The 13078-nt window shown below is 36.6% G+C and overlaps 1 protein-coding gene across 1 annotated transcript in view; it reads left to right on the top strand.

Annotated features, from left to right (window-relative positions):
• Positions 1–13078, top strand: part of SKAP1 (src kinase associated phosphoprotein 1) — a 298649-nt gene that overhangs the window by 86957 nt on the left and 198614 nt on the right. The window contains exon 4 of the mRNA XM_049861482.1: positions 8698–8814. Within this exon, the coding sequence (XP_049717439.1) occupies positions 8698–8814 (117 nt within the window). The remainder of the gene's footprint in view (positions 1–8697; positions 8815–13078) is intronic.

A 13078-nucleotide genomic window follows, 5' to 3' on the forward strand; every position in this document is an offset into this window, starting at 1 on the left:
AGTCTGTCACATATAAGCTTATATACACCTTACTCCATACTCCCAATTAATCTCCCCCTAATTTTTTAATGAGTCAGCCCTTCCAGTCTCTCCTTTTGAAACAATTTTGCCAGTTTCTAACCCCCTCTGCCCTCCCATCTCCCCTCCAGACAGGAGATGCCAACACAATCTCAAGTGTCCACCTGATACAAGTAGCTCACTCCTCATCAGCATCTCTCTCCAACCCACTGTCCAGTCCCTTCCATGTCTGATGAGTTGTCTTCAGGAATGGTTCCTGTCCTGGGCCAACAGAAGGTTTGGGGACCATGACTGCTGGGATTCTCCTAGTCTCAGTCAGACCATTAAGTGTGGTCTTTTTATGAGAATTTGGGGTCTGCATCCCACTGTTCTCCTGCTCCCTCAGGGGTTCTCTGTTGTGCTCTCTGTCGTATATGCACTGTTTTATTTTTACTACTTGGACATTTGTAGAACATTTCTTATATCGTTCCTGTAGCCTGTAGATTGTGTAGAAGAGCAGGACTCTCTTTACTCAGTCCCATTCTTTTTTAGCAGAATATTGGAATCCAGCTTGCCTTATAGTTTCTCTTAGAAGTTTCTTGATGGTTATGTCGGGCCACTAATCCTAAATGCCCTGAGATTAGAAGTAGGTGCTAGAGTCATCTACAGTTTGTTGGGGAAAAGGAAAGCAAAAGCTGAGAGGAGAGACCAAGATGAGCCAATAGGAATAAAATAGCCACTTTGATGTGGCATTATATATTTTTCAAAGCATTTTTCTGTTATAAGACTTAAAACATGTTGGTATCAGGGGGAAAAAATAAATTCTTGAACCAAGCCAAGTCAAAGCCATATTTGGGTATGGAACAGCTTGATTCATTTTATATGAAGTAGGGTCAAAATACCCAGGATCCAATGGATTCAAACAGAAGGTGCTGGGAAATTCTTTTTTTTTTTTTTTTTAATATATTGATCTGACTGAGCCCAAAATAGTTGTATTAAATTTTGTAAACAAAAAATTCCTACCAAAAAAGTGGTATTAAAGAAATCACTACAACAATATCACTGTAAAATATTTGGATTTATGTTATCTGAATTCCTAAAAGTCACAGGGTAAAATTAGGGATTTCTCTGGGGACTTTTATATTGAATGAGCTTTGGATCCGTGAGCCTCAGGAAGCCACATCTCAAATGTCTAACATTTGATTGCTTTTCTTTAAGGACTTATTGTTCTGATGAATAAAATTAAAATATTTTTAAAAGGAAATGCTGAATTGGACCAGCTCCTTCTTGACCAAATCATTGGCCACATTGGGGTTTATCTGTCAGTTACAGCCCCTGTACCTACTATTACTACTACTACTAATAATTTATGTTTTGATTATAAATTTTTTTGTTTAAATAAAAAAATACTAATTTGTAAGATCATGCCGTAAATTCAAGTCATTGCCGTCACTCAGTTATGTTTTACCTTTGAGTAGTGATTGTCATTTATAAAGCGTGCAGACTTGGAGCCTGTACAGCTCAATGGATTAGAACAAGGGCTTAATAATCAGACAGGGTGGGTTCAAAGCCTGGCTTTGACACTCATGAGTCACTTAAGTGACTTTGGTTAAGTTATTTAACCTCTGTGTCTAAATTTCTTCATCCGCAGCTTTAGAATAATAATATATCACAGGATTATTTGGAGGATTAAATGAGATAGTACAGGAAGAGCCTTGACCCAGAGCCTATACCCAGTAAGAGCTCAGTAAGCTATTATATTTTTATTATTATCATAGGTGACTTTCTCCTATATGTCAATAAAAATTCAGTTGCATAGCTTCATAAAAAGAATTAAAGACTGGGAATGCAGTGGTCCAAGGAAGACAGAGCTATGAACTCATAATTCCAAGTTAGGAGTGCCTGGTTGTCCTATGATGCTATATGGATATGATTCACTTTACAATATATTTATTCACATACTATCAAATATCTAGCTTTACAAGTTTTTAATTCTGTCAAAATCTCATTGCTATTGAAAATACTCTAACTCAGCAGGTTCCATTTTAGTACCAGCTGACCAATAACAGTTGTAGAAGGAATGTGTTAGTGTAAAGCCAGAATGATTGCTGACAGGCTGTAATTGGCTTTATGAAGTGTGCTTTGTCACATAGACAATTATCTGGTTTGGATTTTGTTGCTGCCAGCCCTCCAGTTTGTTAACGTCCAGGAGTTATGTGTTTATGTGAAACCTAAGAAGGGTTAAAAAAAAATCACAGCATTTTCTGGGGGGAGGGGAAAGAGCAGAAGGGTTCGCTAGTTGCTATATATATATATATATATATATATTTTTTTTTAAGAATTAGGATGATGCTGTACACTGCAGCTCACCCTACTGGTCAAAATGAAAAACTGCATCGCAAAGGACCATTTCCTGGAAGGGGGGGTGGGGCAGAGAACTTTTCTGTTGACTCAGCTAGCATTTTCCCACTCCATCCACCACTGAGAGGTACAGTTCATTTGGGGAGTATTATTAAGCTGTGCTGCCCTTTTGGTTGTTGGATTCACAGTTGGTGTTGCAATGAATGTTCTAAGAGCATCTAATTAATTTGTTTTCATTTCTGATAATTTAGGCTGTCCTACTCTCAGAAAATGGTGTCCCTGAAGGTTCTTAAGAAGTCTGTTATTCTTAGCATAATTGTGTAATTAGTAGACAGTATCCTTAGTTAAAAAACTTAGGCTGCTTTTACTTTGTGTACAGTCAAAATCTAATTGGAGCAACTTTTTAAAAGAATGATAAATGGAAACTCCTTTTACCTGGCCTGTCATTTATCCTGTAGACCTAATGACATTCAGTACTATTACACTCACTGCCAGGGCCTTGGGAGAAAAAGAATATTTATACATTGAGTTATGGATAAACGTAGGAGAAAAAAAAGAGATGGGCAGGAAGTCAGACTGTATAGGACAAAGAAGAATTTGAGACCTTCACTACGTGTGAATTAATCACAAGAACTAACCACGCAAATCCAAATGGATATTTAGAAAATGGCGAAGCCTCTAAGATGGTCTGTAGGAAACACCATACATTTTCTAATGCATGAGTGTGAGTGAAAAGGTATGTCATTTAAAATGCGAGTGTTGACAGAACTTTAACTTGGGTGTTACAAATGTGCTTTGTAGTATTTTTTAACATTTCACACATATGGGCACATCTGTACCCAAGATATTTTTTTAGTTGGATGTTATATTCGATAACTTAGGTGAATGGTTATAATAAGGAATAATAAGCTTCAGTTTTGCTAATCTTACCACACAGTTCAGCTTTGGGAACTGCATTACTATTAAATTGGTCCATGAAATATGGCAATATTAATGCTACCAAGCCTGAAAACTAACTGGATCTGGATCAGGGACCTTTATTTTTAGTGAGGATTTATTAGTTTAAAGAGAGCTGTGTTGCTCATGTGTTGCTTCTGTATTAAGTAGTCAGACGTCTTCTGTTCGCTTCCAGCAGCGACAATAAAAACAAAACAACAACAACAAAAAAAACAAATTGCAAACAGTGTGTATCCATTTCAGTTTTCTTATTTTATCAAAAGATACTTGGGGAAGTAATAGCAAACCCTAGGAAGTTTTGAACCACAGCCACGTAAACTGCTGGTTGCAGATGTGAACAAAGCCTTGATATGTGAGTAAAGCTCACAATTAGAAGAGAAATAAAACGATGAATTGACTAACATGCAAAAAAAATTGAGCCTTTATATATTGAATAAGCAAACATATTTATATGTTTTATCTGTTATTTGTTATTTTCATATTTTGTGGTGCTTAACCTGCTTTCTTGTTTCCTTTCTTTCTCGCTTCATTGGTAAAATGGCCTGTTTTTGTCCCTAAATAGTACCTGCAAGTTCAGGACCGGAAGGTTTGCTGTGAGTCAAAATAGCTACAAGGGGAATGTCATCATGGTTCATTCCCCCTCCCCCTGTTTTATTTGGAATTGAATTAGGAAATGAAAGTTTTTAGCAGTTTAATTCACTTCTCCATAAAGTTTATGGGGCAGCAACAGCTGGTTGAATCTGTGGCAGAAAAAGCCAAGTTCTAGTGGCCAAGCTATTGTTTCAGAATTAAGGGGGAAAACTCATTAACTGTTAATGAAAACACAGGGAATAAAAACAAATAGCACAGAAACCCTAGCAAATAATTACCTTACACCTGACACAAAGCTGCTTTATCTTTCAGCTCCAACCCTCAGAAATTCCCAACTTATCACTCTATGGAGCATGAAGAAATTGAGTTTGACTTTCAGGAAAGAATAGAGAAATCATCCCTCTTATAGGCCCCTCAGCATGATACTCGGTGGAGAACCTGCCATTGAATATACTAAGGAGTGTATCTTGTGCCCAATTCTTATGACACTTAGGATGGAGGAGCAAATTACCAGCTAATAGCAGTCGAACCCTTGATATTATTCCCCCAGATAATGGTAGAAATACAAAGAGAAAGGACTGATGGTAGTGGATGTGATTAATGGAGATATGGTGTGTTAGAATATATATCTGTATAGAAATATATTGATTCCGAGTGAGCTGCAGTGGGAAAGTATGTCTCTAGTGGCAAGGGGTCTTGCTTGTGAGAAAGCCACTCTAAGCAGATGGAGCCCCTAAGTCTAATTGTAGAGCTGCTGAGTAGAAATGTCTGTCACTTCAGTTTGTGATCGTTTATGTCTGATCCCACTGGACTATGGTAGTGGCCTCTTGCAACTGTGATTGTCAGAGCTGTAGAAAAATCCAGAGAACACTTTTGGTTATGTTTTAAGGAAAAATGATGTTCTAAACTTAAATCCAAAATGACCGCAGTAATCGCTGGTTCTCCTATAAAACTTTCACCCACGCATCTTTAGTAGTTGTAATCATTTTAATTACATGGCAGTGTCTATTTATATAGTGTTAGAGACTTGTTTTTATGTGCCCAAGGGAGTTGGGCCACTTTATATGACATTAAAAACACTTATAACAACACCTCTATCATCAGGAACTAATTATGGTTGGATGTAAAACATATTTTTAAATGTTTTCTTTCACCGCAGTCATTTTTAGTACTGGCCCAGGCTCGTTTTGCTGCATTCAGCTGTATAAATCTGTTGCTGTACACTTTATGGAGGCATAGTCTTACGTTTGGCACAGGGGTGGCTATTAAAAGCCCATCTCAGGTAACTATACGTAGAAACCGTAGGAATCATATGAAGTTGACTTTTCCATCTGAGGTTAGTAAATCAGGTGCCAAAAGCAGGCAGTTATTTCGGATGAGAGTTTAAAAACAGAAGCCCTAAATGCAATATGATATTCTGGATTGGATCTTGGAATAGAAAAAGGACATTAGTGGAAAAACTGATGAAATCCAAAGAAAGTCTGTAGTTCAGTTAATAGCGATGGACCGATGTTAATGTCTTGGCTTTGATACATATACTTTAGTCACATTCGAAGTTGACATTGGGGGATGCTTGGTGAAGGAACTCTGCACTCTCTTTGCCATATTTTCATAGATTTAAAATTCTTCCAAAATTAAAAGTTAATTAGAAAAAAAAGATAACAAAACAAAACATAACCCCCTCTGATCTACTTATTTTTAAAAAGCCCAGAATGCTGTAATGTGTATAAGTTAAAAAAAAAAACAACAACAACCATTGCTGTCAAGTTGATTCCAGCTTATAGGGACTCTATCAGACAGAGTAGAACTGCCCCATAGTTTTCCTAATTTAGTGTAAGAGTAGGCCTTCTTTTTCTTTAGCGGTAGATTTGCCGGATTTCTAAAGCAAGCAGAAACTTTGAGCCTAGAATGTTCAGTTTATCTTATAAATGTTAAGTTTTGCTTGGCAACCCAAACTACTACTACTGCTTCTTTTTAATGGATTTTGATTTGGCTCAAAATAAAAAATTCCTTTTAACCTAGCAGCTCACTTTCACTTTACCTGCCAGGCAGTCCATTTAGAGCGTCTTGATAATATGATTTCAGTGGTCTGCAGTGATGTAAAACTTCAGCATTTTAACCCTCAGTTCAGTATTTGAGAATTTCTCTGACTATAATGGAAATTGCACAGTCATGCTTTAAGCATTGCCATAAGCTGTTGTGTACTGATCAGGGGTAAACTAATAAAGGAGAGCATTTCTTCTGACTTCAGCCAGCTACTGTTCTGTGGGATTTTTTAAATTTTACTTTTCTTCCCCACAATAAATGCTACCGTTTATTTCTAAAGTCCTGTATCTCCAGGTGCTCAACTCAGCTGTGGACATGTACTTACATTGAGCATTTGTAGAAGAGACTCTAGGTATGATCATCTGATTTATAGAAAGAGAAGGCAATAGCCATTCTTTTTTTTTTTTTAATCATTTTATACCCTCCCTATCCTTCTAGTTTAATTGTAGGAAATAAACCTTTAAAGTGAGGCAATACAGATTCTATGTAGGTTGTTTGGTTTCACTGCTCCCTAGTTGAAATCCAGGGCCAAAACTCTACAATGTTTACTGAGATTAGCATTGGTGATTTCCTTTGGAAATTAGTATTTGAGATAATATTAAATTCAGTTGAAAATCCCCTTTTCATGTTTGTGAAATGAACTGAGCAGCTGTCGAGGTCCTTTTATCAACAGACTGTGCCTCTGTTTGGGGGATTTTAAGGAGAGCCATTTGCAATGCAGAGCCTTTTCTTCCGGTTTCTGAGTGAGCACACATCTTCCATCTGAACCTTTTAAAGTATCGTAATAGCACTGGCCACTTCTACAAAATATAATCCAATGTATGTTGAAAACACCCAAAAGGGATTAGCAGTACTTTAATTGCATATTTCAGTATTGCATATACATTAACTTGTATCAAAGCCATTTTACAGAACAAATATTACTTTCTTAGGGCTTTTAGAATTCCTAAGAGGTCAGTTGTATAGGCTGTAAACTAGAATTACGAAGAGATAACTTTCTTAAGGTTGGAAAACAAGTAGTGATTTAAATAGGAATGAAATCCAGTGAAGTCTTAGGTTCTCTCTATTTTTACTTTTCTCATTTTTCAGAGAAGGAAAGAATATTGACCTTGCTACATTATATTTTGTATACTACGCATCGATAAAGAACAGTGACGAATCTCTGAAACATTTCATAACATGGAGGAACCTGGAAGGCATTATGCTGAGCGAAATTAGTCAGACGCAAAAGGACAAATATTGTATAAGACCACTATTATAAGATCTTGAGAAATAGTAAACCTGAGAAGAACACATACTTTTGTGGTTACGAGGGGGGGAGGGAGGGAGGGTGGGAGAGGGTTTTTTATTGATTAATCAGTAGATAAGAACTGCTTTAGGTGAAGGGAAAGACAACACTCAATACATGGAAGGTCAGCTCAATTGGACTGGACCAAAAGCAAAGAAGTTTCCGGGATAAAATGAATGCTTCAAAGGTCAGCGGAGCAAGCGCGGGGGTCTGGGGAACATGGTTTGCGGGGACTTCTAAGTCAATTGGCAAAATAATTCTATTATGAAATCATTCTGCATCCCACTTCGAAATGTGGCGTCTGGGGTCTTAAATGCTAACAAGCAGCCATCTAAGATGCAGCAATTGGTCTCAACCCACCTGGAGCAAAGGAAAATGAAGAACACCAAGCCCACATGACAACTAAGAGCCCAAGAGACAGAAAGGGCCACATGAACCAGAGACCTACATCATCCTGAGACCAGAAGAACTAGTTGGTGCCCGGCCACAATCGATGACTGCCCTGACAGGGAGCTCAGCAGAGGACCCCTGAGGGAGCAGGAGATCAGTGGGATGCAGACCCCAAATTCTCATAACAAGACCTAACTTAATGGTCTGACTGAGACTGGAGGAATCCCGGCGGCCATGCTCCCCAGACCTTCAGCTGACACAGGACAGGAACCATCCCCGAAGACAACTCATCAGAAATGAAAGGGACTGGTCAGCGGGTGGGAGAGAGATGCTGATGAAGAGTGAGCTAATTATATCAGGTGGACACTTGAGATTGTGTTGGCAACTCTTGTCTGGAGGGGGGATGGGAGGATAGAGAGAGAGGGAAGCCGGCAAAATTGTCAAGAAAGGAGAGACTGAAAGGGCTGACTCAAGACGGGGAGAGTAAGTGGGAGTAGGGAGTGAGATGTATGTAAACTTATATGTGACAGACTGATTGGATTTGTAAACGTTCACTTGAAGCTTAATAAAAGTTATTATAAAAAAAAAAAATAAATGGGCAAAAGATAAAAAAAAAAAAAAAAAAAAAAAAAAAAGTTAACCCTTTGTGTAATTCCTTCTATTTCATTTGGAATATAAAGAGAAAGAGGCATTCAGGATAAAGATTGTAATTAGTGGAGATGCCCTATAATTGGATACATACTTACATAGCTGTGTTTCTGTTTCAAGTGTGATACAATGGAAACGTTTCTGTTTAGTGGCAGGAGGTCTCCCTACTCTAAGCTAGTAGTTCTTAAATTCTAGTTAGATAGTTACTTGAGTAGAAAATTTCCTGTCCAGGTAAGTTAGTTTGTGAGCTTATTTATCTGTTTCTTATATGTTAATGGTGGTGGCTGTGCCCATCAAGTAAGATACATTGTGTGTGTGTGCGTGTGTGCGTGTGTGTGTGTGTGAATAGCAGAAGAGATCTACAAATACCTTTATAAAGATATCCAAAGAATGACCTTGCTTTCTTTTTTGTCCCTCAGGGGGAGACCAAGCTGAAAGTTACATTGGACAGGACAGCTCTGATGATAATCACAGTGGAACTCATGGCCCTTCCCTCTTGTCAGAGGCACCTTTTTTGTCAGATTATCAGGATGAGGGTGAGTGTCATCTTTTGTCATTTGGGATCAAGCAGCTGTAGGTGGGCCCTCAGCATTGATAGTAACTAGTTCATAAAGAACAACTATTTGTTTCTTTGTGGTGCTGATCCTCCTGGGTAGTTCAGTGCTTCTGAAGTTAATGTATTTAGGGAAACAGTAATTTCACATTGGAGTAGGAAGACATCATTATTGACCTTTTTCTAAGAACTGTAGCTCAGAAGCTAAGAAGGAATTTAAAATTGCTGTGTACTATTCCTTCAGATCTCTTAGCTTCACTGAGTTGCATAAGAATTGGAAGCTTCCATTTAATGATTATTAAATTTATTGTGGATCATTTGAGATCCCTGAGCTCATCATACTGTAATAAGATATTGTTTTCACTCACGCTACTCACATACCCCCAGTGGTATTGGTATTGTTCCAGGAGAAGCGGAAGCCACAAGAACCACAAGGCAAATCTTTCTGGGGCATCAATTTTACTTGGAGATTTGGGAATGGGAGGAGTTAAATAATTCAACTGTTTTAAATTTTTTTTAATGTTAAAATATACATTGGTATGTAATAGAGTGGAACAACAACAAAAAATATATGAATCTTTAATATAAGATAGCCGAGTGTAAGGATTTTGGCCTGGTGGCTGCCAGTTTCTGGCTCATGTCTTCATCTCCCAAGGGGAGGGCTCCTGTGTTATGTCTCTTTTGGTGTCTGGCCGCTTGAGTAGAAGGTTTGATCCTCACTGATGCACGTGATTATCTTATCAAAGGCTCTGTCGTGCCTTTCTCAGGGGATGAAAAAAGCTATAGATACTATTAAATTGAATATTAAATTGGAAGCATATTATTCACTTAGGAATGGGATTAAAATTGGTAAATTATTCTTTATTCTCGTTATTCATCTCCAAATTTTCCATTTTTCCCTATAATTTTGCTATTTTGTGAGAATTCATAGTCCCTGTTTTCCCTTTTCATTTTGATTAGTTACTTTATTTTAATTGTTATTTCATTTAACCTTTTAAATGATTTACACGTTTTCTCCTTTCATCAAGCTCTAAACTCCTTAGAACTACAGATTTAATCACACGGACACATTATATTTTGCTTGATATTTGTATACTAACATAGTTAGTAATATCCAGGTTTTTAAAACTGGGTCTTGGGATCTGTAACTACTGCATTACATTGGTTCAGGCATTGCACTAAAGACATTGTATGGATTGAAAGCTTAATAATTACATTAGCAGCTGATTAGTAATTGTAGAAGATTAACAGTGCAAAACATGAAGAAACCAGCCTTTCATTTGTTTTTGATTAATCTAATGCTTGACAGATTTTAACAATAAAAAAAAACAATAGTGCCTCATTAATCCATAGGTCACTTATGTGGTGTTTCCAGCTTTCCCAACCCCAGTTGAGAACACAGTAAGTAAGCCAGAAAGACTTCTAAGTTGAAGCAGATGTTACCGAGTTCCAAATCATCACTTCTGTACCTCATTCTTGGGAAAACCTTTGAGGTGCTCACTGGGGACTCTTCCTCTTAAAAATTTCTAACCAGTAGAGTGTTTAAGTTTCTCAGCCTACAGTAGAATAAAGCATAAAATGAGAAGAAGGGGCACTGTGAAGGCTCAATTAACAGATAATATTGGAGTAAGGAACAGAAAAACAATTTAAAATTTATGTAGAAAACAAACTCCAGAGAGAAAGCAAAATGTATATAGGAACTCAGATAGAACAGTCTGAGGCCATTTTGTATTGTAGAGCGAAATGGCCCAAATTCTGCCCCTAAGAGCTCAGTGCCTTAATAAATCAAAACTTTTTTAGCTAACATTTATTGAATACTTACTAGTGCCTTGCTTTTGTGTTCTAAGCACTTTGCATATATTATTATTTAATCCTCAGTAGGTAAGAGGTAGGTACTAGGATTTATTTTGTGGATCAGGAAACTAAGACCCAGAGAAGTTAACTTACCTAAGTTCACACAGCTAGTAAAAAGTAGTGCCAGAATTTACACCTAAGTTCTAGAGCCTGTGCTCTTAGGCATTCCACTATCCTTATCTGAGTTATCCAAAAAGGTGAATTCATGTTGCAGACATTTTGATTAAGACTATTCAGGTACACAGAGTATGTTTAGAGGTATTGTCATTAAAAATAGTTGAAATTAAAAAAAAAATTAGTGTTGAAAGAGGTAGCCCTATTCTTTGGAAAATTTCAAAGTGAAAAACTTAGTTTTGTAGTAGTTCCCCATAAGTGAAGTATTAATTATATTTGTAATATTAGATTCTTCCTTAATAGATGTTTGTTTTTAGTTCTGTACATAAAATTAAAAAGTAATACAGCCAATGGTAGAGGTAGAAATAGATCTGTTAGTTTTAAAAACTTGATTGTAAGATAGATAATGCTTAAATATGAGTTTCTGCAAAGCATTGACTAGTGCATAATAGGCACAATAAATGTTTGTTCCCTCTCCCTGAGAAATGAAGGTACATACATTTCCTATGAAATTAAAGAGGGGTGATAAAGATGTTAAAATTTTAAGTAAATTTTAGATCCTGTTTAATTAGATTTTACCACTGTAGGTAATAGTAACACTTGATTTGCTTCTTATTCATTATTTTAACAAAAACTTATTCAGAAAGTACAAGGTAATAGCAAGGTACTGTGCTGTGCTGTAAGTGAGATATGCGGTGAAGAAGTAGATGCAGTCCCTTCCCTCATGGAGCTTACTGCCTCGTTGAGGAGACACACTATTAATAAGTAGAAAAGTGAACAAATATAAAGTCAGCGTGTTCATTTGCTGGTGAAATAGCTAAGGTGATGCCTTAGGAAGAAAAGATACTCTTCTTTACCCTTCTTTGTAGTGATAATTGTCTTAGACATTTGAAATTTTATCTTTATTAGAAAATGAATGGTCATCGTTAAAATGTAAAAATATTTCAGGCAATATTTTGGCTTTGTTGCTTCCCCCTCCCCCGCAGCCAGAGCAGTGTCTTAAACTTATATTAGGACACATGGTCTGACCCATCCGCCCAATAACTTTAGCAATGAGAAGCAATAACCATGGTGCGTGTCGTGTTTGGGTCGTGCCTTTGTGAAAACTACAAAGAGATCTAGAAGAATATAGAAACCTGGCCAGGTGTACAGCAAAAAAAGAAAACCATGGTTACAGGCTAAACCATGCATAAAAACAAGAACATGTTGCTGCCTGATCATAATTTCTTCCCCTTTAACTTTGAAAATGCCTACAATTTGAGGGTGACAGGCTATACCCTTTGAAGTACACAAGAGCATAGCCCCACCATAGAGAATGAAAACCTCCTAACATTTAAATATTTAAACCTAGAGAGTCATAATTTCTACTATATTGGAGAAAAATTTAGTCAGAAACACCGAGTACAATAACTTTACAAAAGCCACCCAGCTACAAAGCCCAAGACCTCTTTGCTTTCCGTGTCTAACATATATAAAAGATTTTAAACTGTATATACACTTATTAGCATAATGAAGAACCCCTATGTACAAAAAAATTTTTTAAAGGTGGATTGGGAAAGTGATTGTTCTACAAACAGGGCATAGTGACTCCTTCTGGAAGGAGAAAAAATAAAATTAGAAGAAACCTAAAATCTGTAATATGTATTATTACATTCTAATTAAAGAAAAAGGGCGAGTGAATGGATATTGGACAAATATACCTGAAAAGAAAGGAGAAAGAATGTTTTGAGAGCTTATGTTTATATCAGAATGTTGAAGGTTAGAGAAGGTTTTGATTCTTCAGAAAGAGGGGAAACAGAAGAGAATTCGAAAAGTGAAGACGTGTAGCCATCTTTAGGGAAGAGAAATAATGAATAAAAGAAGAGCCTATTGTTGATAAATTTATTATATGCTACTTGGTTTAAAAGAAATTGCAGGCCCATTAAAGAAAAGTACCAATAGTGTCTATTTCAATTCCTTGCCACTTCTGAAAGATACATTAAAAAATATAAAGAAGATTTTGAAAATACAGAATTCGTTTTTTACAGCTTTATTTTTAGCGCTTAAAAAAATTTCTGTGCCTTCATTTTCATTTTGAAATACAAGTCAATTTTAGATTTAAGAACATGAATAATAATCGACTTTTTGTTGATCGTTTCAGACTTTTGTAGTACTAATGGAAAGAAGATATTAAATCTTATTTTAGTATTATCAAATAAAATTGAAAGTAATTTATCAATTAGATTTTTTGGCTGGAATTCCAGTTTGTCTTAAATGCCATTGTACCAGAGTCAGAATCA

Source organism: Elephas maximus, chromosome 19 (assembly GCF_024166365.1).
Source record: "Elephas maximus indicus isolate mEleMax1 chromosome 19, mEleMax1 primary haplotype, whole genome shotgun sequence".
Taxonomy (NCBI): Eukaryota; Metazoa; Chordata; class Mammalia; order Proboscidea; family Elephantidae; genus Elephas; species Elephas maximus.